The sequence below is a fragment of the Panthera tigris genome, chromosome B3, assembly GCF_018350195.1.
Source record: "Panthera tigris isolate Pti1 chromosome B3, P.tigris_Pti1_mat1.1, whole genome shotgun sequence".
Lineage (NCBI taxonomy): Eukaryota > Metazoa > Chordata > Mammalia > Carnivora > Felidae > Panthera > Panthera tigris.
In genome coordinates this window covers 97,973,651-98,001,193 of record NC_056665.1, presented here as the reverse complement: position 1 = coordinate 98,001,193, position 27,543 = coordinate 97,973,651, and the positions used below count along the sequence as shown (strand labels likewise).

The 27,543-nt window shown below is 40.1% G+C and overlaps 1 protein-coding gene and 1 long non-coding RNA gene across 24 annotated transcripts in view; one reads left to right on the top strand and one right to left on the bottom strand.

The window, feature by feature from the left end:
- LOC122239602 overlaps window positions 1-27,543 on the bottom strand; it is an 81,086-nt gene that overhangs the window by 7,681 nt on the left and 45,862 nt on the right. For 4 of the 13 annotated variants that reach the window (XR_006218842.1, XR_006218844.1, XR_006218837.1 and 1 more), the window contains 2 exons: window positions 17,754-17,876; window positions 16,331-16,533 (listed from right to left, as the gene is read on the bottom strand). This is a non-coding gene — a long non-coding RNA (uncharacterized LOC122239602). Of the gene's footprint in view, window positions 1-3,257; window positions 3,624-3,785; window positions 4,844-5,048; window positions 5,226-16,330; window positions 16,534-17,753; window positions 17,877-23,443; window positions 23,695-27,543 lie in introns of those variants that run through there. The other 9 variants (XR_006218845.1, XR_006218838.1, XR_006218848.1 and 6 more) reach the window with 8 other exon arrangements.
- The window catches only part of NIN (ninein), a 95,744-nt gene that overhangs the window by 60,812 nt on the left and 7,389 nt on the right, over window positions 1-27,543 (top strand). For 7 of the 11 annotated variants that reach the window (XM_042989666.1, XM_042989665.1, XM_042989667.1 and 4 more), the window contains 14 exons: window positions 1,118-1,256; window positions 3,408-3,529; window positions 4,803-5,308; window positions 6,363-8,507; window positions 9,774-9,899; window positions 10,004-10,073; window positions 11,605-11,820; window positions 14,987-15,100; window positions 17,805-17,927; window positions 18,581-18,694; window positions 19,441-19,587; window positions 21,256-21,423; window positions 22,715-22,864; window positions 25,039-25,143. In XM_042989666.1, coding sequence (XP_042845600.1) covers window positions 1,118-1,256; window positions 3,408-3,529; window positions 4,803-5,308; window positions 6,363-8,507; window positions 9,774-9,899; window positions 10,004-10,073; window positions 11,605-11,820; window positions 14,987-15,100; window positions 17,805-17,927; window positions 18,581-18,694; window positions 19,441-19,587; window positions 21,256-21,423; window positions 22,715-22,864; window positions 25,039-25,143 — 4,245 coding nt within the window. The remainder of the gene's footprint in view (window positions 1-1,117; window positions 1,257-3,407; window positions 3,530-4,802; window positions 5,309-6,362; window positions 8,508-9,773; window positions 9,900-10,003; window positions 10,074-11,604; window positions 11,821-14,986; window positions 15,101-17,804; window positions 17,928-18,580; window positions 18,695-19,440; window positions 19,588-21,255; window positions 21,424-22,714; window positions 22,865-25,038; window positions 25,144-27,543) is intronic. The other 4 variants (XM_042989669.1, XM_042989664.1, XM_042989672.1 and 1 more) reach the window with 2 other exon arrangements.

Here is a 27,543-nt window from a genome sequence, read left to right as displayed (position 1 = left end):
TGAACATTGGGGTTAGTCTGACTGTTATGAATAATGCTGCTGTGAACATCTGTGCACAAGTTTTTATGTGGATATGTTTTCATTTCTCTTTGGTATATGTCTGGGGGTGGAACTGCTGGGTCATAAGATCACCGCATGTTTAACTTTTGGAGGAACTGCCAAACTTTTCCCAAGGGGTTTGCTCCATTTTACTTCCTACCAGTACGAGAGTTCCAATTTCTGTACATCATTGACAACAGTTGTTTTTGCTGTCTTCTGGAGTCGACCCATCCCTAGGGGTTATGAAGTGGTACCTCACTGTGTTTTTTATTTGCATTTCCCTGATGACTAATGATTTTGAGTATCTCTTCAAGGGCTTCTCAGAATATATCTCCTTTTTTTTTTTTTTTAAGCTTATTTATTTTGAGAGAGAGAGCATGAATGGGGTAGGGGCAGAGAGAGAGGGAGAGAGAGAATCCCAAGCAGGCTCTGTGTTGTCAACACAGAGCCTGATGCAGGGCCTGAACTCACGAACCACAAGAGCATGACCTGAACCGAAGTCAAGAGTTGGATGCTTAACCAGCTGACTGAGCCACCCAGGTGCCCCTGCATGTCTCCTTTTCCAGGAAGGTCTATTCAGATCCTTTGCCTAATTTTTAAATGGATTGTCTTTTTATTATTGAGTTGTAATAGTTCCTTGTATACTCTAGTTAGAAGTCCCTTATCAGACCATGTAATTTGCAAAAGCTATCGTCCTATTCTGTGGGTTGTCTTCTTACTTTCATGATACCCTTCAAAATAAAAGGTTTTGGTTTAGTGATGTCCAGTTTATCTTTTTTCTTTTGTTGCTTGTGCTTTTGCTGTCATGTATAAGACTTGTAGTGGTTTTTGTTTTTTATGGAGTGCCTGGGTGGCTCAGTTGGTTAAGTGTCCAACTCTTGATTTCGGCTCAGGTGATGATCTCATGGTTTATGGGATTGAGCCCCACATCAGGCTCTCTGCTGTTAGCACAGAGCCTGCTTCGGATCATCTGTCCCCCTCTCTGCCCCTCTTCCACTCCCTCTCTCTGAAAAATAAACATTTAAAGTAAACGAACTAAAAAAGGAAAAAAAGACTTGTGTTTGTTTCTCAACTCCAGGTATTACAAGACCAAGTGGATGAACTCCAGTCTGAGCTGGAGGAATTTCGCACACAAGGCAAAGTGTTGAGACTTCCCTTGAAGAACTCAGTGTCAGAAGAACTTGAGGTTAACAGTGGTTGCATTGAGCCTGACCAGGGTAAGCCATTCAGACATCATCTTTTCAGAGGCTCTGCCTTTGGTTTTTGCTTTTATGGCCATGGTTGAATATAAAATTGCACAACTTTGGCAACCAACATAAATTTAAAAAATAACCTGGGCAGTACTATTTTCTTGAGCTATTTCGCTTGTGGTCTGTTTTCTTCATTTATCCTTAAAGTATTTATGAGAATATTTCTTTCTGATTTTTATATGTATCAACAAAGGAATGGAAAAATCAAACCCCAAGGATATTTGCTTTGTTTAAAAAAACAAACAAAAGAAATTGGCCACAGGTCTGAGAATCCAGGGCTTGGGAGTGTTACAATTCAGACACTGAGCTATTGCTGAGTGCTCCCTTTCTTAAGGAGTGCCTCACTGGTATGATGATCATTTTGGAGAACAGGCCAACCAGAAACCAGAATTTGGTTTTCTTACGCTGGCTGTGTTAAACATCGGCATTGCCTCTGTAAAACAACTAAGAAGTTAAATAAGTGTTGGTTGCCTGTGCCTTTGAGGAGGACTTTGAGTGGGAAAGTTGGAAGGCAGAGTTGTTTGGGAACGCTGCTACTTTTTCATCAGCTTTCTTCCTCCCTCCTGGCATTCTGCCTCTTTCCTCAGTGTGTGGAGTTTGAATTTCACAAAGGGCTCATAATAAATTTTTCTGTTACGGTCTTCCCCACTGCTATGCAAGTACAGGTTCTTACAAGGATTGTTTATTCCTCTCCTTACCTGTTTATTCTAGAATAAATAAGGGATTTAGGAGGGGATGGGGAGAGGGCTTAAGACCTTTCCTGTGATTCTAAGTATGTGGTCAGTAGCCTTACTGTAGTGTGAGGATGGAACCCAACTGATGGTGTATGATGCATCTCAGAAGCTTCTCTGGACTTTTTCCATAGTTTTGGGGGTTCTCCTCATGGGCATGCGAAGCTGTGCCGTGCTGGGGTGGTCCATATCCCAACTATCACTTCTCAGTTGGGGATATGCCAACTGGAAAAGAAAGAATATACGGAAAGAAAGCCCAAGGCAAGACTTCATCTCGGATGCTAGACATGCCCTTTCTCCTATCTGCCTATGGACCCCATGTGAGAAACTTTTTTGAATCCCCTGCCTTAAGAGATTCCCACATAGTATTAGACATGATCGTTTTGTCTGTGTACAAGCTCAGTCTCCAATTTATGCTTCACATTTGAGCGTCCTTCCCCGTCATCATCAGGGATGGTTGCAGAAGTGAACTCATATGAATGACTTGGGAATTTTTCTCCCAAACTGCCTATATCCAGGTTCCTAACCTATGCCCTATTTTTAAAATTTTAGCTGATAATTTATTTTTTTTTTTAATTTTTTTTTTAATATTTATTTATTTTTGAGACAGAGAGAGACAGAGCATGAATGGGGGAGGGGCAGAGAGAGAGGGAGACACAGAATCGGAAGCAGGCTCCAGGCTCTGAGCCATCAGCCCAGAACCTGACGCAGGGCTCGAACTCACGAACCGTGAGATCGCGACCTGAGCTGAAGTCGGACGCTCAACCGACTGGGCCACCCAGGCGCCCCATTAGTTGATAACTTAAAATGGGGCTCCACTTGCACTATAGGAAATTAATATCATAATACTCAATCTTCTGTCATTGAGGGGTGGGTTCGCTGTCTTGACCCATGAAGTTAACGCCTCCAGGCATCTTCTGCCACTTTGCCCCTCTGCTCGTTTGTCACCATAGTATTTGTTGGATGGATAGAAAGCTGATTGGTTTAATCAAACTACCTCACTTCCCAGCATTTTCATTTTAGAAGGTCACATTTAAACCACAGTTTCCATACCTAACCCCACCTACTCTTCAAAAAGATGAATTCTGTGGTTTGGTACAGTCTGTACATGAAAGAATCTTACTGTATTGCTTGTTCGCCTTCATTTTTTTCTTGTTTTCCATAATGCTTGAAAGCAAGGGATCTCTTGGCATCGATGGTTTCCTAGTAGATCTCATCAGTGGTAATTGAGGCAAGAAACCTCTTGGCATCGATGGTTTCCTAGTAGATCTCATCAGTGGTAATTGAGGCTGAGATTTATTCCTTTAACTGGACGTTCCTTCCTCAGAAGCCAGTTGTGTTATTGAAAGAGCCTTCTGGAGGGTCACCAGATCCCGTGTGTTTTCAGGGCTTGGTTCTGAAGAATGCAATCCATTGACTATGAGCATCGAGGCAGAGCTGGTCATTGAGCAGATGAAAGAACAACATCACAGGGACTTATGTCGCTTAAGACTGGAGCTTGAAGATAAAGTAAGTCCTTCTTATTCTGTTCTCTCATTTTTTGAGCTCTGGCAAGCTTTGGCTTGTAGGACATACTTAATTCTTTTTACTTCATGGAGCATCCCTTTTAAAAACAATTTTTTTTAATGTTTATTTTTGAGAGAGAGAGCACAAGCGGGGCAGGGGCAGAGAGAGACACACACACACAGGAATGTGAATCTGAATCAGGCTCCAAGCTCTGAGCTGTCAGCACAGAGCTCGATGCGAGAGTCAAACTCACGAACCGTGAGATCATGACCTGAGCTGAAGGACGCTTAACTGACTGAGCCACCCAAGCGCCCCATAGAGCATCACTTTTAATACATTTCCTCTTGTGTCTGGTGGCTACCAAACCCCCCTTTGCTCAGGATGGTTTTGTAGGCTGAGCATGAGGCCTTTTCCTCCTAGGAGAGAGTTTCTCCAAAATGTATTATCTTCAGCCCTAGCAAGCATGGAACTTGAAGGCCAATGCATTATTTCTAACTTGTTGAGAAACATGTTAATAAGACCGAAGAAAGCCCTTTGATACAGCATTAGGTACAACTTCTGAATCTTGGACTCCAAAACCCTTCACCACAGTGCTTCAGCTTAGATTTCTGGTCTTTGTTACCTTCTCCTCCAGCCAAGCCAGTAGTTCACCATTCTTCATCAAACTGTCCTCTTTCGTTCATGCCATCACATGCTGTGTTATTCCTTTCTACCTCTTGAAAGTCTACTTACCCTTCAGAGTTTAGATCAAATGCTACCTCCTGCATGAACCCATTCCTGAATACCCTTGACCAATATATTTGTCTGTTTTCTATAGCTCTTATATTTTTGATTCTGCCTTGTAGCGTACTTGTTTGTGTTTGTCAAAACCATGTCTAGAGCTGTTTTTCCTTGATGGCAGGACTATATCGTATGCAACTTTGTGTCCCCACAAAGCCCACCGAGTGCCTATGATAGGTGTTCAATCAATATTTGAATTTAAGTATGTTAAACCCCTACCTTTACAGTTGGACAGGATGCCTGGGAAGACCAACACTATCTATGTGAAAGTCTAGTCATTTTTATCAGAGTTGTTCAGAAACTAATAAAATTCAACCGAGTTAAAAAGGAAAACAAACTATGCCTGCCTCAAACATAGCTTATTTAACATGTTTTCGAGCTGTCAAAATGAGAAAGCTGAGGAATGTCACTTGGGAAAAAAGTAGTTACCGCCCCCATCACCTTCCCACCGCCTTGAGTTGGATAACATTGTGGTGGTTTCGCTTTGTGACTTCAGGTGCACCATTATGAAAAGCAGCTAGATGAAACCAAGGTCGCCTGTGAAAAGGAGCAAGACAGCATGAAGCAAAAGTACGAGAATGAGGTCCGCGTCTTGGAAAAACAACTAAGTGACCTTAAAAACGAAACTGCAGAACTTCGGGGCCAGGCAGTGGTGCTCAAGGAAGCACAACATACAACTCTCTGCAGACACGAGGAGGAGAAAAAAGAACTGCAAATGAGGTGGGATGAGGAAAAGGCTCACCTGCGGGAGAAGCTGAGGCTGGAACACGAGATGGAACTCAAGGCTCGCCTGGAGCAGGCAGAGGACAGCTTTACCCGGGAGAGGGAAGGACTCCTTCGGAATGGCGCCTGGACAGAAGAGAAGGTGAGAGGCTTGACTCAGGAACTCGAGCAGCTTCACCAGGAGCAGCTGAAAAGCCTGATGGAGAAGCACACTCTTGAGAAGGAGGAGTTGCAAAAAGAGCTCTTGGAAAAGCACCAAAGGGAACTTCAAGAGGGAAGGTAAGAAAATAGGGGAAGTGGAGAAACCAGAATACTGTCCCTTGGGGGCACCAGAAGGTCCAGGCAGTTAAGGAGACTTTGACTAGATGCTTTAGTTTCTCAACCTGTTTTGCCAGTGTTTAGACATGAGCCTACCCTGAGATTATTCAAACGGTGGTTTTGTTTTTTGTTTTTTTTTAAAGACCGTATTTCTTAATGTTTATTTATTTTTGAGAGATAGAGTGTGAGCAGGGAGGGGCAGAGAGAGAGAGAGAAACACAGAATCCGAAGCAGGCTCCAGGCTCCGAGCGGTCAGCACAGAGCCTGACAGAGGGCTCAAACTCACAAACTGCAAGATGAAGACCTGAGCCGAAGTCAGACGCTTAACCCACTGAGCCACCCAGGTGCCCCCACAGACAGTATTTCTTGTTTCAATTATCCTTTCAGGTTCCAGATGAGAGTAATTACTGTGTTCTGAGAAAGGCTATTTATGAGCTAAATTCTGGGTAGTGTTCTCCAAATTATGAAGTGCAGCTTTGTGCTTAACTTTCCCCACATGAAATCTCAGGTATATTTGAGGGCTTTGATGCCTTATGCTCCGATTACCTTACTGCTGCTTTATTAAATAAGGAAAAGCAATGAATATATTAATATGTGTGGTTTATGTGACTACTACCCTCCAATGTATACCTAATTAAAATGAAGGAATTATTTACATTTCCCGAGTTAGGGGTTAGGTTAATGTGCATTTGGTCGTGAATGTGAAATATCAGTGTACGTTTTTGGTTAAAAATCCATAAACATATACATTCAGGAGGATGCCAAAGAAGGCAGTTTCTAGATTTTCTCTAAACACAGTGAGGTAAGTCTTTTAATTGTGGCTGCCAGTCTCAGCCCTCAGAAATGAGACCCCGTCTCTGTATAAATCGATTACACAGGAATACGTGAAGACCGTTTTTATAGAAAGGATATAAATTGTCTGCTTGGCGGCTTCTCCCGTGCGCGGGAAAATGTTTTTTGTTTGCTTCTGGAGGCGGTGGCAGTTTCAGTAATGCTGTATGTTGACTACATTTAGGGAAAAAATGGAAACTGAGTGTAATAGAAGAACCTCTCAGATAGAAGCCCAGTCCCAGGCTGATTGTCAGAAGGTCACCGAGAGGTGTGAAAGCGCTCTGCGGAGCCTGGAGGGGCGCTACCGCCAAGAGCTGCAGGAGCTCGTGGAACAGCAGCTGGAGGAGAGATCCCAGTGGGAGTTTGAGAAGGACGAGCTCGCCCAGGAGTGCGCCGAAGCCCAGGAGCAGCTCAAAGAGACTCTGCAAAGAGAGAAAGCAACGTCTCTGGTCCTGACCCAGGAGAGAGAGATGCTGGAGAAAACGTACAAGGAACATTTGAGTAGTATGGTCGTTGAAAGAGAGCAGCTGCTCAGAGACCTGGAAGATCTAAGAAACGTGTCTGAAAGTCAACAGAGCCTGCTGTCCGACCAGATACTTGAGCTGAAGAGCAGTCGTGACAGAGGTCCGAAGGACAGGGAGCAGGTCCCGTGCCAGGCGGGCGCCTCAGAGCAGCAGGCCAGCCAGCAGCTTGAGAAGCTGGAAATGGAACGTGACCGGGAGAGGCAGGAAATGATGGCCAAGCTTCAGGCCATGGAGAGTGTCCACAGGGTGACCTGTGAGAAGGCAGATCAGGAGAGGGCCCAGATGAGCACAGAAATCTCCAGGCTGCAGAATAAAATCAAGCAAATGCAGCAGGTGGCATCTCCTTTCTCCAGGAGAGAGAGTGGCTGCCGGGCAACAGGAGGGGAGGACGCAGAAGGAAGTGGAGCCATGTCCCTGCTCCAGCAAGGAAAGCAGTTGTTGGAAGAGAATGGAGATGTCCTCTTGAGCCTGCAGAGAGCTCATGAGCGAGCAGTGAAGGAAAATGTGAAAATGGCCACTGAAATTTCGAGATTGCAACAGAAGCTACAGAAATTAGAGCCAGGGTCGGTGATGTCTTCTTGTTTAGACGAGCCAACTACTGGATTCTTTAGAAATTCTGTGGAACGGACAGAGCCATTTTTACTGCAAAATCAAACGAAGCAAGTAGAAGGTGTAGCCACACGGTGTGCCCTAAGTGACCTACAAGACGATGAAACCCGGGATCTGGGAAGTACAGGGACAAGCTCAGCTCAGAGACAGGAGGTCAAGACAGAGGAGTCTGAAGCATCAATAGAGAGTTTTTCCGAGCTCGAGAATAGTGAAGAGACCAGGACCGAGACCTGGGACCTGAAGAATCAGATTTGTCAGCTTCAGGAACAGCTAATGATCTTGCGTGCAGACTGCAGTCGAGCTTCTGAAAAGAAACAGGACCTACTTTTTGACGTTTCTGTGCTAAAAAAGAAACTGAAGATGCTTGAGAGAATCCCCGAGGCTTCCCCCAAGTATAAATTGTTATATGAAGATGCCAGCAGAGAAAATGACTGTCTTCAGGAAGAGCTGAGAGTGATGGAGATGCGCTATGACGAAGCCCTAGAAAATAACAAAGACCTCACTTCGGAAGTTTTCAAATTGCAGGATGAGCTAAAGAAAGTTGAAGAGGTGACTGAAACCTTCCTTAGCCTGGAAAAGAGTTACGATGAGGTCAAGAGAGAAAATGAGGAACTGCATGTTCTGGTTTTGAGGCTTCAAGGCAAGATCGAGAGGCTCCAGGAAAGAGCGGTGCTGCGCTGTGACTGCTTCTCCTTATGGGAAGCCCATTTAGATAACCGGGAAGTCCAACCTGATGAGAAGGTGCTCGGACGACATCAGACATGGGAAGAGCGTGTGCCCACAGTGACAAGTGTCCACCATATTCTAGAAGAACATTATCAAGAAAACCAGTACCTCGAGCAGCAGAATGCACAGCTCGTGGGAGAAGTAAAAGCGAGTGAAATTGCCTGGCTTCACAGAACAATCCGGACACGTCGAGAGAAGCCCAGAGTACAGAACCAAGTTCTGCTGGAGGAAGACACCGCTCTGCTGGGCCTTCAAGACGGACATCTTCAGCGTCAGGCCACCATAGCGGAGTTGGAACTGGAGAAGAAGAAGCTGCAGGAGCTGACTAGAAAGCTGAGGGAGAGAGTCACTACTTTAGTTAAGCAGAAAGATGGACCTTCTCAAGGAGAAAACGAGGAAGAACTAAAGGCGATGATGCATGACTTGCAAATCACGTGCAGTGAGATGCAACAGAAAGTTGAACTTCTGAGGTAACGTATATACCTTCTGAACTTCATGGAATCCCAAGAGCATCTCACCAAATCTAACTTCCGCCGCTTGCTGTGCCTAGAGAAACTAACCTGTTAGTCCTCAGGAAGAGAGCAGTACCGTAGGCTTCCTTCTGCTTCTGTGTCGTATTAACAGATAGAATAACCCTGCCTAGGAGGCATCCCCTCCCCCTCTACAGGAAATAAATGTCATTCGTTCAGGGTGTCCTAATGGAGTGTGTTTGCTGTTTAACCATGTGCATCCTCAGTGTGTGTCAAGTCTTTAACTGTTTTCTAGCATTTCATTTGGATTGGTAGTTTTGGTTTTGCTAAATGTTAATTGTTTCCCGCATTTGATGGAACACGTTCTGTGAGAATGCCTTTTGTTTATGATTAACTCACTTGGTAGATGAGAACTCTTATACTAATATAGGAAAAATTCTGTGCTTTATGACTTACAGTTCTTCACTCCTATCACTTGAAGTACATGCTGATATTGTGTAAACAATGGAAATTTATCTTAGAACATATCATTTGGTTGAAGAGCTATCAGATTCTAATAAATGTGCTTGTACTTAAGACAGAAACGAAACTCATGCGAAACACTGCTCACTTGACTTTATATAACATGATTGCAATAGTCTTCCAGCAAGTTTGGTTTTCAAAGACTTGGAAAATATCACATCACGTTATCTGAATGATCTGAAACAAAATAATTGAATTCCAGATGTAGTTTTTCCCCTTCTTCAGACCATTTTTGGTTCTAAAAATCAGAACGTAATGAGTTGAAAAACATCACAAAGTGAACATGAGTGTACATATTTCTTTTATTTATGTAGTGAATTTCCTTTTCCTAGGTGCCCTGAGGTCTGTAACTAAAGCTAATACAGCTTAGCAATATGGCCCATGCCTATATAGAGCAGGTAGGACCTGAGCCCGAGATAAATGGAAGTTTTTTGCCCAAAGCAGTATGGTTGCCACTGAGAAGACCAGCAAACATAGCAGGCATAGTCTCGGTTCCTGTCTCTGTCTGCACTCCAGTGTTTCAGCCACACTTCCCTAATGTCTTTTAGTGAAATTCTTATCTCCCCAAAAGAAAGGGGTCAATATGTCAGAGCTTGATTTCCAGTACTAAAAGTCTACTAATTTAGACTTCTCATTTTAACTGGCATGGAATACTTGTTTTATTGGAAGTTCCTAGAAAGCATTTTCCAAAGATGCCACATGACTGCCTTGTTATAATGATATTTTTAAATCTCTGTGATTCAGATGTGAATCTGAGAAGCTTCAAGAAGAAAATTCTATTTTGAGAAGTGAAATTACTACTTTAAATGAAGAAGATAGCATTTCTAACCTGAAATTAGGGAAATTAAATGGATCTCAGGAAGAAATGTGGTAAGACATATACTTAAATTTTCTTAGGGCATTTTTGCAAGGACTAAGACTGTTTTGACTTCAACTTTTAAAGCCTAACTCTTATATTTTCACTGTCCCTTTAGGCAAAAAATAGAAATTGTAAAACAGGAAAAAGCTGCAGTTCAGAAGATGGTTGAAAATTTAAAGAAACAGGTGAGGAGATACTTGGTATTTCCCAGTGTTCTTGATTCTGAAATTTTCTTTTTTAATTTGCAATTTATAAAATTATAGGACATACTACTGGAATCACATGTAGCTAGTGATGATAAAGTTGTGAATCCCGGGTTTCAGAATGGAAACTCACCCCATGCGGACTCTAAGCTAGGTTTATATTTTTTTGTGAATATAATAATGTATATATTATTTATAGATTCTGAGTGTTTAATATAAATTTTATAATCAGTGGCAATGGGGAGACAATACTAGCTCTAAATCCAAATCTATGAAATACTAACTCTGTCCCTCACATTCTTTTCAATTGATGTTAGCGCCTTCCTTCATCACCATGACTGAAACCAAAAAGGGAAGGACAGAATTTCACAGATATAGAGTATCAGTGTATCTTTTCGTAGGATTAGAATTGATTCAGATAGCTTTTGCCATTCAAGTGCCCAATTTGTGTAGTCTCATGACATGGGGTTGTGCAGGACAAGGCCATTTAAGAATCTGCCTGAAACAGCCAAAAGACAAGGACATCCTGGGAAAAGAGAATTTTCAGTACTAGAAACAGACAGGGTCTTAACATCCAAAATATATTCTGTGCTCTCACAAATAAAGGGCAAAACCCTGTTGAAAAAACAGATAATTGGTAGGAGTGGTCAAGTAAAGGGGGAAAATACAACATATAAAAAGATAGTTAACCTTATTAGGGAAGTGCAGATAAATTCTTTTTTCATCTTTCAGGTTAGCAAAAATGAAAGATACCATCTAGTCTTTAAAAAGGGGTAAGGATATGAAGGTACTTATACATTTTCGATAGGACTATAAGTTGGTAGCACCATGAGGAAGACATTTTTGGGATATTCAGACCAGTAATGTAGGTGCATACCTCCTACCTAACCCAGTAGCCCCACTTTTAAGAAAATGACGCAAAATTCAAAATGGTACCCTGTGTAAATGAGTTTTTCAAAAGATTGGTTTGTTTCTTCATAATTAAAAGAATGATAACAAACTTGTATGTCAGTGTGGGAATGGATAAATACATTATGGAATGTCTCGACACAATATGCTAGAGCCACTAAAAAATATAGCTTGTGGTGGTTTCTGAATGCACTGACTTGGAAAGATAAAAGTCTGTGAACTATTACAAGTGGAAAAAGCAGGCTGCCCAAATATCTGAAATGATTCAAATTTCCTTTTGTTATAAAAAGGAGAAAACCTCCACATACATGCGAGTTTTGTATGTACATAGAAAACAATCTGGAGGGATAGGTACCCAGCTGTGAACAATGGCAACCCCTGTGGAGCTAGACCAAATGGAGGGTCTATCACTTCTTCATACACTTCCCAAGTGGTGGAATTTGTAATAATGAATAACATATTAAATTCTATTGTTAAGGATGTGTTTGTGTACGTACGTATGTATAAAACTTTGGTTTTTTTCCCCTGGGTAGATAGTCTCTAAATCTGTTTTTTAGTAGAATTAGGGCAACTAGTCTTTAAAACTTACTTCCATTTTATTTAGATTTCCGAATTAAAAACCCAAAACCAACAATTGGATTTGGAAAATACCGAACTTAGCCAAAAGAACTCTCAAAATGAGAAAGAACTGCAAGAACTTAATCAACATCTGGCAGAAATGCTACGCCAGAAGGATCAAGAGCCAGGGCGCAGTACATTGGAGGAATGGAAACAAGAAAAGTCTAATCTGAAGGAAGAACTGGAACAATGTAAAGTGCAGGTATGGAATGTGGCCACCCTCCAAACTTCTGGGAGAAAATCTCAAAGCATAAAGCAATGCTTACATTCAATTTCTTAGATGTAAAGTCTTAAAACAGTATAGTATCAGCAAATGAATAGAGAAGTGGAACAGAAAGTCTAGAATTAGACTCAAATACAAGTGGAAACTTACTATATAACAAATCACTGGGGTAAAGATGGATTTCATAAATAAGTGGTGCCTGGACAACTCAGTAGACGGTTGGGAACAGATAAAATTAGATCCCTATGGGTGCCTGGGTGACTCAGTCGGTTGAGTATCTGACTCTTGATTTTGGCTCAGATCATGATCTCAGGATCATGAGATCGAGCCTTGCCTTGGGCTCTGTGCTGGGTGTGGAGCCTGCTTAAGATTCATTCATTCATTCATTCATTCATTCTCTCTCTCTCTCTCTCTGCCCCTCTCCCATGTGCTCTCTAAAAAAAAAAAAAAAATTAGATATCTATATCTTATATAGTGCATAAAGATAAAAACTCTAATTGGATTAGGAGCCTAAATATAACAAACAAAACTACGTCTGTACCAGAAGAAAACATGGGCCAATTTGTCTTTAACGTTAGTGTAGAGAAAAGCTATCTATGACCCATAAACCAGAGACCAAAAAAGAAATGATTAAACCAAAAAAGAAATGATTAAATCAAAAAATTTGTGGCCAAAAAAAAAAAAAAAAAATGCTACAGACAAAGTCAAAAGACATTTCACAAACTGGGGAAAAATATTTATATATCCTATACCACAGAAAGTAGGGCTAATGAATAAATCACAAAAAAAGAGATAAAAATGTCCCTCAAGTCCGTGAAAAAACTCATAATCAGAAAAATGGAAGTAAAAACAATACCGACAGCATCTTTTCTCACCCATGACTTTTTGTTGGCAAGACTTTGGGGAAAGCAGGCACTTTTATATGTTGCTGGGAGTGTAAACTGATATTAGCCTTCTGGAAGGAAATATGCTAATACTTAACAAAATTACATATGAGCTTACCATTTGTCCCACCAAGCCCATTTCTAGGGATTTACCCTAAAGGTACACCTCCAGCAACATGAATACTCATATGCACATATACTCAATGTAGCATTGTTTGTAATTGCAAAATATTAGAGACCATCTAGACGTTCATATATAGGAGAATGCCTGGATAAACGTGGTGGGCACAGTCACACCTTGGGGTAGTACTGTGTAACCATAAAAAAAGAGAAAGAGAGAGGGAAAAAAGAAAGGGAAGGAAGGAAGAGAGGAAGGAAAGTTGTCTACCAATGTGCAATTATTTCCAGGACACACTGTTACGTGAAAAAGAGAAGCACAAAAGAGTATAGGATGACTCTGTCCATGTAAGAAATAAAGGGATGTTCTAAAATACACATGCTCATATCCTCACTCATTTGTGTGAAAAATATACAAAAGTGATAAACCAGAAACTAAAGAGATGATTGCCATAGAAGGTGGGTGGGAAAGGGATGGAAGAGAAGAATGGGAAGGTTGTAGAAGAGATGAGGGAAGGGAGTGCCACTTCCCTGAGTAGATCTTTTCCCATGGCTCTGACTCTTAAAAGCATAGCAGTGTTTTACATACTCTTCACATACCCCCAGATAAACATCCAATCGAAACCAATCAGATGGTGAGGAATACCAACCTGGAACACAAACACTAAGAAATGAACCTAACTATATTGTAAATGGATAACATAATTACGATGGGGAAGAAAAGAATTAAGTAAACTGGAAATGATTATTTTGACTCCATACTGTAGGGCTAAAGAAAAAAAGAAGGGTACACAAACACTAAAATTACTCCAGCCAGTGAATGTGTTTCTCATGGGGGATAAGTCAGTAATTCTGAAACCACTTTGTGTATATTAGAATTGAGCAAATAAGTAAATAGATTATAGGCAACAGAACTGAGGTTCTCATTGTTGGAGAAGGAAGCTGCAAGGAGGAAATGGGGGAAGGCTAAACTGAACCCTCTGGTGTTGGACTGGAATTTGAGGCATTAGTATAAACTCAGGTTTCTTTATATATATATATTTATATATATTTATATATATTTTTTTATATATATATTTATATATATTTTTTTTTACATATATATTTATATATATATAGATAGATAGATTGATACAGAGATATAGATGTGTGTGTATGGATGGAGTGCCCAGATCTTGTTTCTAAATACCATTTTCTTTTAAAAGAAGCCAGGGCTCCTTGGAAAAATGATTGATTCTAGGGCTAGGGCAGGGAAAATACAAGATGAAAGAAAAAAGTGCTAAAAATAAATAAAATAAAATAGATGGGGCGCATATCGAGAGGACACAGAACCCCACTTGAAGAGCTCCTCATGGCCAAAGCTGGAAGAGTTTGACCAACAAAATAATCATAGTAAAGGATAAAATAAATACAGAATAAAATAAATAGGTATGGATACAAACCGATATTAAAAATTGACTAAATGGGGGAGAATTAACACCTCTCCCTTAAAGCAGAATTCTGATAAATAAATGTAGAAAGAAAGAAGAAAATAGAAAGTTATCATTAGGCAAACATGAGAGTAGTAACTGTTGTAGACAAAATCCGATAGAAACTAAAATTAATAAACAAGGTTAAGGAGAAACACAGTTATCATCGTCTCAACCTGTCTCCCCCAAGAGAAATAACTTTGCAGTGGAGAGACTTGAAAAAACTACCTGAGAAATCATGTTCATGACGTTGAGGTGGACAGTCTTTCAAGAGATAATTTCGGGGGGCACCTGGGTAGCGCCCAACTCTTGGTTTCAGCTCAGGTCGTGATCTCAAGGTTCATGGGTTTGAGCCCTGGGTCGGGCTCTGCACTGACACTGCAGAGCCAGCCTGGGATTCTCTCTCTCTCCCTCTCTCTCTGCCCCTACCCCACTCATGCTCTCTCTCTGTCTCTCTGTCTCTCTTTCTCTCTCTCTCTCTCTCTCTCAAAGTAAGTAAAAATAAACTTAAAAAAAAATAGTTTTGGTTCATTCTACTGAATATAATGGTCATAAAAGAGTATGTCATTGAATCGGGGGCTAGAGTTTTTTTAATGCTGCCTTCTGTGAACCCAGTAAGTTTCCCTAGGCTAAATGAGTATGTCCGCTCTTTGATTTTTTAATTTTTCTTCTTAGTCCTCCACTTTAGTGTCTTCTCTGGAGGCAGAACTGTCTGAAGTGAAAATACAGACTCATATTGTGGAACAGGAGAACCTCCTTCTCAAAGATGAACTGGAGAAAATGAAACAAGTAAGACTGTATGCTGCTGGGAGTGGGTGCAGTGGAGAGGCTCACAGTACATGGTGAACCTGATGGTCTGGCGTTGCCAGCCACCGGACATCCTTAATACACTGTCCTGTCAACTAGCTCATTGCTTCGTAAAAGCTGAGGGTTTGCAGTACAAGTCCACGTATAAGGGCTCCTATTCCTAAACCTCTACATGCTGTTTGAGGTGTGTAACTGACATGTTGTAGACTAAAATTCTATAAATCAGTCACAGCCGCTTCAGTTTAAGAAATTTGTCGCTCTGCTTTCCTCTAGCCGGGTGACAAAGTAATAATAAGTTTGTCTAAAATGAAAGTGACTTTCTTGCTCATAACTTTAATAACTACTCATCCAGACTGGTGTGACACACACAAAAAGGTACCTCTTTCTCTTTTTTCTTATGGCAAGTATGTGGCATCTATCTTGGGCTAAGGAGCAAATTCTAGAACATTAGCAGGGATGCAGTCTCACTTATGAATTTGGTTTTAAGAAGCCTATGTCAAAGTTTCAAACAAAGACTTAATTTTAAGTATAAAAGAGGGTTCACCTTAAAGGTATATCCTGAGCATTGTCCTATTTTATTCTTAATTCTGTACTTTTCAGTGAGTACAGGATTTGAGCAATCCTAATTTATAAATAGGAGAATTTAGTTCTGTTTTTTAAAATTGCTTCACTTAAGGTTTACTTCGATATTAGGACATCCTTAGATTATCAGATTCTCTCTTTTGTATCTGTTCAGCCTGTGAGCACAAAGGTGTCCTCTGAATGCTGAAATACTGAGTCTCTAGCACTGAGTTTATGTTTGTGTTGATCTCTAGTTGACTCCTAGAAGTCTTGACTTCCTAATAGGATTATAAGCCTTCCGGGGAGTTTGTGCCTCTCCTAATGCCTAGTACTGGTACCTGAGAGGAGTTCTGTAAGTCAGATGCTGTTCTGCAGAGCAGATCTGTTCTGCCATAACAGAAGCTGTCTGCCTTTATAAACATTCCAAAAGTTGAAGCTCACAGGGCCTAAGTTTTCCAATGCTGTTATTACCAAGTTCATCCTAATTACCGTGGGCATACTTTTCTCCTTTACCTTTTGAAAATCTGTTGTTCGGTCTTTAAGATGATAATGATGGGCTCCAAATCCATAGCATGGGAAATGCATGTTTTGTGACTTCGCTAAGCTAGAGATCAGAAGAAAAGGAGTGGATCTGGGAGTAAGATAGCATGGTGAAGACATCATTTGGCATGTTTTTATTGTGAAGGTTTTACAGAGGTGGTGGGATAAACAGTGAAGTGGAAAAATGGTGAGCTTTGTCTGCCTTGGGTAGAAAGTTGTTTCACGGCATCTGGGCTCTTTTGGATCACGACAGTAGGATAGTATCAGCCCATTGTTGCTGCCATACGGCATGGACCTAGGAAGTATGCGCTGCTCTGTAGGACATAATACAAGTAAAATTACTTTGTGAGTGAGAAATTATCTGTTGCACAGCAAAGAAACACAAGTAGCATCAGCAGAAGCCACATGCCAACCTGCACACCCAAAATGGTACCAGGCTTTGTGAGGTTCTTGGGATGAGGAAGCAAGGCAGAGAGCAAAGGAGAAAGATCCTTTAGTAAACCAGTGTCTCGGTACTTTAAAATACATTGTCCTATGTCCTTCTGACTTTAGATTTGTAAGGTGTGCTGTATTTGTTCTCAGTTGAAGACAAGATTCAACCCTTAAAGTCTATTTTGTCATATTATTCTAAAGCTAAATGTGTCAAAGAACTTAAGGTATAAAGTAGAAAGATGGCCATAAAATCTTAATGAAGAACTGAACATATGGAAGTCAAATGAAAGAGAGGGAAATTAAAAATATATGGACTATGGGAAAGGGTAAAGACGTGTAAGAAACAATCGGTCTCTTTGAAGCAGTCATTGGCGGGGAGGTAGGAATCACTCCCATACCCTGGGACATTTAGCAGTATCTAGGGCCATTTTTTTCACAACTGGTGTGTGGAGAGAGGGGTGCTATGGGCATCTAAAAGCCAGAGATGCTGCTAACCATCCTCTAGTACACAGAAAGGCCCCCCAAAATGTCAGTCCTAGTAAGGCTGATACTGAAATGGAACGGAAACAGCCTTTGGTTTGCCTTGATTCCAGTGGAGAGGAGGAAGCCAATGTGTCCGCATTAACATTTTACTGAGCCAGGCAATTTTGGCCTCTTCCAAAGGGAAGGACCCATGAAACAAACTGAAAAACGCTGATTGTTTTAGCTTTAAACTTGTCTTTGTATTGATACACAGTCCTTGGTTCATGCCAATTCTATACTCTTGACTGAGATTGCTGAAAAAGATTTTTTTCTAGTTAAAAAAGCATGAGGAAAATGTATGGTGCTATGTATGTACACATGTTAAATTGATGACAGAATGGCAGTATGTCACTTATTTTCCCTTGAGGTGCAACGGAAGCTAGGACCGTTACGTAACAGTGTCTGTCTGCTTGAATCTATCTGAGCAGACATTTTGGCAGTCAGTTGGAGAATGGAGAGAATCGAGTAGGGAACATTTTGTTAAATTTAATTATAGTTCCTTAGAGTTTATATGTCCTCTGAAATATCTATGTAGATAGGGAAGTAGCAGCAGCCATGAAAACGCCCTGTTTATAAATACCTCTTTATAAATACAGCCATGAGACACGATGGGATTGTTGATCTCTTACAGCTGCACAGATGTCCTGATCTTGGTGACTTCCAGCAAAAACTTGCTAGTGTTCTCAGCTACAATGAAAAACTACTGGAAGAAAAGGAGGCTCTCAGTGAAGAACTAAAGAGCTGTGTGGATAAGGTAGGAAACAGAAGACTTTTTACCATCACCATACAGTGTATACCATAGTGAGCATTTCTCTATGTCCAGTGGCACTCAGCAGTCCCGTTTTAGCCTGATCGTTCCAGCATTTCAGCAGGCCTTACGCGCCCTCTGAATTTCTGAGGTCAGGATTTTAACAGGAGGCTAAATTTGTTTAGTGATGATATTATTAAATATAGTAATATACAGTTTGCCTCATTTTAATATATAGCCATGCTACTTAATATATAAATAAGTATTGTCGCATGTAATACTCTGAGATCTATTACATAGACACACGCTTTTTTTTCTATCATATTTTCCCTAGCAAATCCCACAACACTGCTTTCGCCCCACCTGCCTTAGTAGGCATTCCATGTTTTCCTATTATGGTACACTCTTGAGAGTTTTAATTGCCTCCCGGCCTACCACTTCTCACCCACAATGAGACAATGAGAGAGAAAAATGGAAACCACCAAAGAAAAGAGACTCTTCAAAATTAAAGGTAGAAAAGGGAGTCAGGAAAATGTCTGTGTTTTACCTTGCCCTGCTCCCACATGGCACTTATCTTTTCAGCCTCTGTGGAGATGCACAAATCGAGGCTAGATATGTTTGCAAACATGCCTGCTATCTCTTTTCTTTTCCTGAAACAGTTGGCAAAATCAAGTCTTTTAGAGCATAGAATTGCTACTATGAAGCAAGAACAGAAATCTTGGGAACACCAGAGTGAAACCTTAAAGTCCCAACTAGAGGCTTCACAGGAAAAGGTATGTGGCCAACTGTTGTTTCACCTGTACAGTTAATTATTTTCCTATGTATTCCAACAGAATTCCTAGTAGAAAGAATATTCCAGATAGAATGGGCCTAAGAGGGTTCATAATGATTCAATTTGATTAATATTTGTCATATGCTTATAGTGTGATGAAACTTGAACAACAGTTCCCTCAGAGTTCATTATTATGAGATTACCTCATCATTATGAGATTACTTATAAAAGCTTAAGAATACTGTGTGGAAATGACTGCTTGTTTCTGATTTAGAAAAAGGATTTCTAAGGCAGGTTCATGCCCTGTTTTGATATCTATCAACATTGCTTTTACAAATTTAGATTATTTTTAACTAAATAGATACTGGGGCACCTGGATGGCTCATTCGGTTAAGCATCCAACTCTTGATTTTAGCTCAAGTTGTGACCTCATGGTTCATGGGATTGAGCTAGCTTTTGTCATGCCAGCTGGTACTCACTGGTTCTGTAAGATATCACTTGGTCATATACCAGATGACTGTGTTAGCGACACCTTGCTCCAGGACATAGCTCATCATTGCTCTAAATATAACATCCTGTAAATAATACATAATAACTGGGGTCTCCACGAGGCTACTAAAAAGAGCTGGATATAGTAAATATAAGGGACCTTGGAATTCTCTTATCTTAGCTCATTCATTCCTGGACATGCTGTAGGTGAGACCGTGAGGATCTGCATCACAATGTAAGATTTTTCTCATGATGCAGGTTCAGAGTTTAGAAGACACCCTACAGAATGTGAACCTGCAAATGTCCCTGATTAAATCTGACCTACGAATGACTCAGCAGGAAAAGGAGGCTTTGAAACAAGAAGTGATGTCTTTATATAAACAACTTCAGAATGCTGGTGACAAGGTAATTTCTTTTTTATTGAGGTATAACTTTATACAGTTAAGTGCACAGATTTTAAGTCTGTAACTTGAATATTTTTATGGATGTGTGTATTTACATAAATATATGGTTGATCCCTGAACGACAACAGGGGTTAGGAGCCCCGGCCCCCTGTACAGTCAGACATCCACCTAAAACTTCTGACTCCTCCAAAACTTAATTACTAATAGTTAGGCCTACTGTTTACTGGAGGCCTTACCAATAATATAAACAATTAACACATATTTTAGGTATTATACATATTATGTACTGTATCCTTATAATAAAGCTAGAGAAAATACAATACTGTCTCAAAAAAAAAAATCTCCACGTAAGTGGATTCGTGCAGTTCAAACCTATGTTGTTCACGTGTATATTTTCCATAACTATGTATGTGCATATATTTGTGTAAACAACTCCTATTTCAAAATATAGAACATTGCCAGCACCCAGCAGGCTCTCATGTCTCCCCTCCAGTCGATAACCACAAGGGAACCACTTTTTGACCCACTGCCACCATAGGTTAGGGATGCCTTTTTCTGAACTTCATATAAATGGAAGCATAGTGACAAGGTTACGTTTTGTGTTGCGCAGGTCAGGAGACCACGCTGAGTTATTTTGCGGTAACAAAAACACTCTTGATGTTATATAAAGTGTATCTCATTTTAATATATCAAAATGCTATTTTGTGTGCTTATATAAATTAGAAATGGTATTATAGATGTCAGCCTTGTGGAGATATTAACATTTTGTCCTACCATAAAAGTAGGACAGTTATTTTAATCCAGTTATATCTTGGTGATACTTTTTATTTTACACACACACACACATATATATTTTTAAGCAGGCTCCACACCCAACATGGGGCTCAACTCATGACCCTAAGACCAAGAGTCTCACACTCTACCTACTGAGCCAGCCAGGAACCTCCTCTTTATTTTTTTTTAAAAAGAACAATAGTTCTTTCCATTTTAAAGAATTATTTCTGGGCTGACATTTTTCTCAAAATGAGATTGTAACTTTTTCTTTTTCATGGTTTAGCTTAAAACACAAAAGGCTTACCTACTTGTTACCTTTTTTAAAGCATTTTCCAGAATCCAAAAAATCACTTTGGTAGCTTAAAGCATATTCCTGAGTTCAGGGCTCAATTACATGGACAGTATGTGCTTTGGATTCTAAAAAAGGGTATGATTGCATATGGGAAAAATGAAAGAGTTTAGCTTGTGAAAGCTTTCAAGTTAGCAGTGCATCTTGAAGTTCCCTCTGTGTTCTGTTAACCAAAAGAATAGTGATCTGGGTTCAAAGCATTAACTTGAGAAGTATGAAGCAATTTTTAAGGCCACCAATCTCTACGCACTTGGGTTCTATATAGAATTGACTTGCCCTACAGTCATCTTTGCTATTAGACTTGATGGGACTATTTTGCCGAAGATCATTTTAAACAAAGAAGTTTCCAAACCTTTTTTAAGTCACACGCCCCAAATACGGTATGTATGTGTGTATATAGACACATACACACACAACATACACTCACCCCCATTAGAAGATACGAAGAATGAAAGGTGCTTCCTAAGAATTATTGTCATTGAGTAAATATACTCAAAACAGAAATCAGCTTGTTTTTAAGGCTTAACTCTTCAATTTGCTCTTAAGAACTGGGCCCCAGAAATAGCCACCTTCCATAACCAGCAGCAAAGGCCTTCTTGGGACCAGATGGATCATGTGATGAAGGAGGAACAACAGCTGCTCTGGCAAGAGAACGAGAGACTCCAAACTGTGGTGCGGAACACCAAAGCGGAACTCACGCACTCACGGGACAAGGTAACGAAAAGCGGCACATGGTGACATACGTTTGAAAATAGTGTGGTATAAAAATGAATGTTTAATAGGACTGAAATGGGTCTAGGGTATGGATTTGAGTATTCTGCTATGGCAGACTTACTTTAAGAATGCATAATTTATCATTTACTTGCAAATAATTTTATCCTGATATGTTTATAAAATATTTTGTTTCATTTTGTGTAATCAGTTCTATACTAAAATCAATGATTTTAATCCTGACTTTCAATACAGACTCATGAGAATTATGGTAACTATGTATTCTTCATTTAAAGAGACTAGCTGTCAAGACTGATAGTACAAAAGTGGCAAAATTGGACTCCATCTTATTGGGCTAACTCCTTGTAAGAGAAAAAGTACCCCTTTTTAAAGATTCAGCCTTTTAAGGTTAGAATGGTCTCTGAAGATGGTCTTTTCCAACCACTAAACTGATGTTTATATATAGTCTTTACTTTTGCTAAGTAGTTGACCAACTATGCTTAACCTATGCTTAAACATTTCTCTTAAGAAAGAACTCTCTGAAGAGCCACAGATAGCGATTTAGAACACCTACTCTGTGCCAGAAACTCTGCTATTGCTGAAGTTATAGCGTTGAACAAGACAGACATGGTCGCTGTCCTCATGGAACTTGTTGGTGTGGATACATGGTTTCAGGTGTGGACAGTCCAATATAAAATTGATGGGACTGTCACATCACTGACTCCTAAAAGCCATGCTCATGTCAGAGAGCAAGTGCCTAGGACTATGTTTTCCTGACAGCCACGTCACCCTGTGGACGCCCAGCGATTTGGTAGATCCAGACGTCCTCTATTCTCTGGTCCTTACAGTGTTGGGTTTTTAGACCCAACCAGACTAAAAACAGATTTACCTAGAAGGATCGTTTGCAATCCAAAAAAAGCAGACTTCAAGAATTGGCAGACTTGGGGCGCCTGAGTGGCTCAGTCGGTTAAGTGTCCAACTTTGGCTCAGGTCATGATCTCGCAGTTTGTGAGTTTGAGCCCCATGTCGGGCTCTGTGCTGACAGCTCGGAGTCTGGAGCCTGCTTGAGATTCTTTGTCTCCCTCTCTCTGCCCCCCGCCCCTCACTCTCTCAAATATAAAGAAACATTAACAAAATTAAAAAAAATTGGCAGACTTGACTGGGAAAAAAAAGTGTTTTTAATACAACAGAACCCAAGTACTGAATAAAAACTTTCCTTATGTTCTTTTTTTGTTTTTCTTCCTCACTGGATGACTATCTTCACATTTCTTCCTCTTACATATGTTGTTATTAGGTCCGTCAACTGGAATCAAACCTTCTTCCCCCTAAGCACCAAAAACATCTAAACTCATCAGGTACGGTGAGGCCTACAGAGCAAGAGAAGTTGAGCTTAAAGAGAGAGTGTGAACAGTTTCAAAAGGAACGATCACCTACTAATAGGAAGGTAAGTTTTGAGAGTTTATATGTGTCAACGTCCTTACTGTGATGTGTCCCTAAGTGTATGTTTCTTTCCCTGCATGCTTCCAAGGAAGTGATCACAATGGTATATTTTGGTTCTTCCTTACATGTATGTTTTTGTAATCTGGTCAAATAGTATTATAGTTCTTTATGATTGAATGGTGGTTGCAAAGGAGCAGTTAACTTTAAGCATTCATAATGAAGATGGTTAATCATCTTTAGCAGTATTACAGCCCTTTTAATTTTTTTCTAGTATTTATTTACCTTTGAGAGACAGAGACCAAGCACACATGGGGAAGGGGCAGAGGGAGAGACATAGAATCCGAAGCAGGCTCCAGGCTCTGAGCTGTTAGCACAGAGCCCGATGTGTGTCAGCACAGAACCCATGAACCGCGAGATCATAACCTGAACCATAGTCAGATGCTCAACCAACTGAGTGCCTCACAGCCCTGTTAAGTTAGCAAAATAGATATACTTTAAAATATATATATCCTGAATATCAGGAACATCTTCATATGGTCTGTGTTAGTTATCTATTGCTGTGCAACAAATTAAAAGAACAAACATTTGTTGTCTCCTTTTCTGTGGGCCAGGAATTCAGAAGCAGCTTAGCTGAGTGGTTCTGGCTCAGGGTCTCTCATGAGGTTGTGGTCCAGCTATCAGCTGGGACTACATTTATCCGAAGGCTTCACTGGTACTAGAAGATCCACGTCCAAGTTCAGTAATATTACAGGAAGAGGCTCTGTTTCTGGCTGGCTGATTACCAGAGGCCTCAGGTCCTCACCACCGGGGCCTTTTCTCAGGACATGGCAGTGACTAAGAGGAGAGAGAGAGAGAGAGAAATTCCAAAAGATCACTATAGAAAGCTGTAGTGCCTTTTATAAGCTAATCCTTGGAAGGGACACACCATCATTTCTGCTGTCTTCGGTTGTCCACACAGACCAAGGGTGTGAACACCATGGGTGGACATCAGTAGGGACCGTGTTGGAGGGGGGCTACCATGTGGTTAAGTCTTTAGAGCAACTTTTGCTTTCTGTACTTGGTTCCCTGAAGTAAGAGACCTAAGCCCAGTGCTACCCTGGGAGTTCTTGTCCCTTGTTTTTCTTTCTTCCTTCTTCTCAACCAAAACTCAGAGTGGTCACTGTTACCTTCCTCTTCTGAAAATTATGGTTTGTGTAAAAATCTGGGAAGAATGATGAACAATCATTTGTTTCTGTCACAAAAATTTTATGAAAATTTTAAGTTTGTGAAAGTTATGACCATAGGCGGTAAGAAGACTGGTTTGTGCTCTAAAGCCAAAATGCCATTTAATTTTAGGTACATTCAAGTACATTTTCCAGAAAGATAAAGGGTTTCATCCAGCTGCTCACTGAGAGAAAAGTCTAATGATAGGTTTTAACTTGAAAAGATTACTCTTCTGTTTAAAAATTCTTGTTACTCTCCTCAGCTCTTTTTGATAGAAACCAAAATCAGCCTTCTATAGAAGTGTCCTGTATTTCTACTTAGCAATATTCCGAATTCCTGGGTCAGGTAGCTCATTAGATTCTTCCTGCAATAGAGAATTCCAAAAATGGATACTCATAAAACCTTCAAATTTAGTCTTTAAAATTGAGAAAGGAGTTAAATAAAGCAGGTTTTTTGTACTCTGTTTTAAACCCGACTTAAACTTTGCCTTAAGACTGTTTTCCCCACCGATCCATCGTAAAGGATCATGAAAGTGATGTAGTGAAAACTTCTACCTTTTTTATTAATAAAACGTACTGGAAAATATCAGAGTACATGGTTCATGGTAAGGATAAATATTTCATGAAATTTTCTTTCAGTGATATGTACTTATAACTGATGATGCGTATATATGTACTTATGGGTATGAGTTTATGTCCTGGGTGTGTTTCTTACAGTGAGTGACGCTAAAGTTTGCAAGCCAGGTGCCTTACGGAATCTGTTCTATGTAAGCAGTGATGATCAAAAACTAAATATAATTGATGCACTGAATCATAGTGCTGTTTTCCTTTGCTGAATGATCTTTGCTTTCTTCCAAGGGGTGAGATTTCTGACTAGCATGGATTTGTCAAAATAAAGAAGAGCAACTCAAGTGTTTGTTTGTAAAGGAAATTTTTGGGTTTTTTTTATTTTGTTTTGTTTGTTTGTTTTTTTTAGCAGGTCAGTCAGATGAATTCCCTTGAAAGAGAGTTAGAAACAATTCATTTGGAAAATGAAGGCCTGAAAAAGAAACAAGTAAAACTGGATGAGCAGCTAATGGAGGTGAGTTTTTAAGCAAAGGGCCTCAGTCTGAAGAATATTTTAATCCACGAATGTGCCGTTTGTTGAGAGAGAGCAGCATAGCATGAATTCCTATTACGAGAAAAACTGGAAAAGTATGCTGCCAAGCTGAATTCTTTGGTCTGTCTTACCAAGTTTGATAGACATTTTTGCTCATTACATAGTCACGGGAATTTACACTGCTTCACAGAGGAAGGAATAATGTGGGTAATCCTAAAATGCAAGGACCCATACCTCAACAAATTCAGGGGGCGGGGACTCTGATATTGGCCCAGAGCTCCCCACCACTGCTGTGATTGTTAACGGTTTCCCGATACCTCCCATATCATACGTAGTGTTTTATAGATGGATTGCTAACAGCCTCTTGGGTTAGGAATTTGGGAATATCAGCATGTAGAAGTTTAATGTTCAGGTGCTGTCATGGTTTATTACAGATTTGTAATTCACTGCCTCGGGAGAGGTACATCTGTTAAATATAAAAATGGAGTTGTAAAACTTGTCAGCTCGGACATTGAGTATCCAGTCTACCAGATTGCTTTCTGATTACTAAGTACAATTACAGGATGTAAAACAACATCCGTACAAATCCTCCTATAATAAGTAAAAACTTCACAGAGATATTTTGCTTTGGGTAGATGAAAATATCACGTAGTGTACTATAAAATTTATCTCAGGTAGAGAGGCATGGGTAGAAAATGTCTTTGTGCTCTTAAAAACTACTACGAATACAAATATCTTAAAAACAGAATTATAGGATGAGAGAGATTTAAATATTTTAAGAAATTGGACATGCCAAGGTAATTTTAAATGGATGATTTTTACGAAATCTGGCGAAATACTGGCAAATATGTCACACTGACATTTAAATGACCACTGAGGTTTCTGCCAATCTTATGTTCTCTGATTTATCCACTAATAGGGAGATTAAACTATAAATAGCATATAATAAGTGTGCTCAAAAGCCCAAGCTGCAGGCTATGTTTAGATACAGACATGCTTTCTGATGAAATAATTATATATTGTGAGGAGTAAGATATCTGAAGCTAAGCCCCACCTCTCTAGTACCAAATTGATAAGTAACAGGGTATATACTTAGGCAGTGGCAGATCCTCTCCGAATGTTCTGCTAACAGGCCAATTCTTCTCCCACCTGCTCGAGCCGTCCTCAGAAACCCCCATCTCTTCCTAACCCCCCTTGACATGATTAGCCATCATAAGCAATTTCCCTTCATTATTTTTCAGAATTTTTAGGATCAAGGAATTTCAGGAAAGCTTTCTAATCTGATGTAGGCACTCCCTTGACGGAAGGCATCTCTCCTCATCTTTCTATGCCAGTTTAAAAGTTGCTGATGTAATACAATACATATCCATGCTCCAGGGCATGCTCCCACATCACTAGACTAGGAAATAGAAGAATTTGAGTCACACTCTGGGGCTCTTTGAACTACATGAGGCGGTGTTCTATAAACAGTTCATTTTGAACATTCAACAAAGGGGTTCCAGTCCATATTAGCACTTCTCAAGTCCACTGGGTACCTCCGGTAGCCAACAGTTTTCAAACACTCAAACGAGAAAATTGCCATTTGGAGATGCAGAATATAAACTGTAAAACCAAGTATTTAACATCAGATCCACCCATGCTGGACCTGGAATCTTCTAAATAATTGTAGTGGGGTAGGTGGAGGAAAAGGTGGTAAGTTCCCAAACTCACATTGCAGTTGCAGGATCAGAGAAATAAGATATTTTAAAGTTTATACACGGAGAAATGTAAATGTTGGTGTTTTTGTAAGTTCTTTCTGACTTGAGCACACCTATTCAGGTATATAATATACCCAGTTTTAACTGTTCTCTTTTTGTAACTCATACTTTTCTTCCTCTCTTTATGACTCCTGTAATTTTCTTTTGTTTTTGTTTTGTCTGTGGCTAACCTGTACCTAGAACTCTGTGGTTGGAACTAGCAGAGAAGGGTGCAGTTCTCTGCCTGAGATAGTGTGTGAAGGTAGAACATTCTCTTTCAATCAATTTCATAGCATGGAGACCTCTCATTAGACTCCCTGTTCATGTAATCATTTCTACTGACTGTAACAGTTAATACATACTTAAGGTAAGAGCCAGTATTCATTTTCCAGTTTGCTTTAACTGTGGCATATGTCTGTTTACATTTAGGCCAGGATTTTCCTCAGTATGTAAAGATATATGTGAAGAAACTCATCCTGCTGATAGAAAATCATGGGATCATAACTCTCCCTATTCTTTATTCCTGAAAATAAAATGGTGGGTTTTCTAAATCTGTAACTAGAAATATTTCAAAATGGGTAATCTCCCACCTCAGAACTTTAGCTTGAAGGAAATGGATAGTGGCTCTGAAGTTTCATGGTAAATG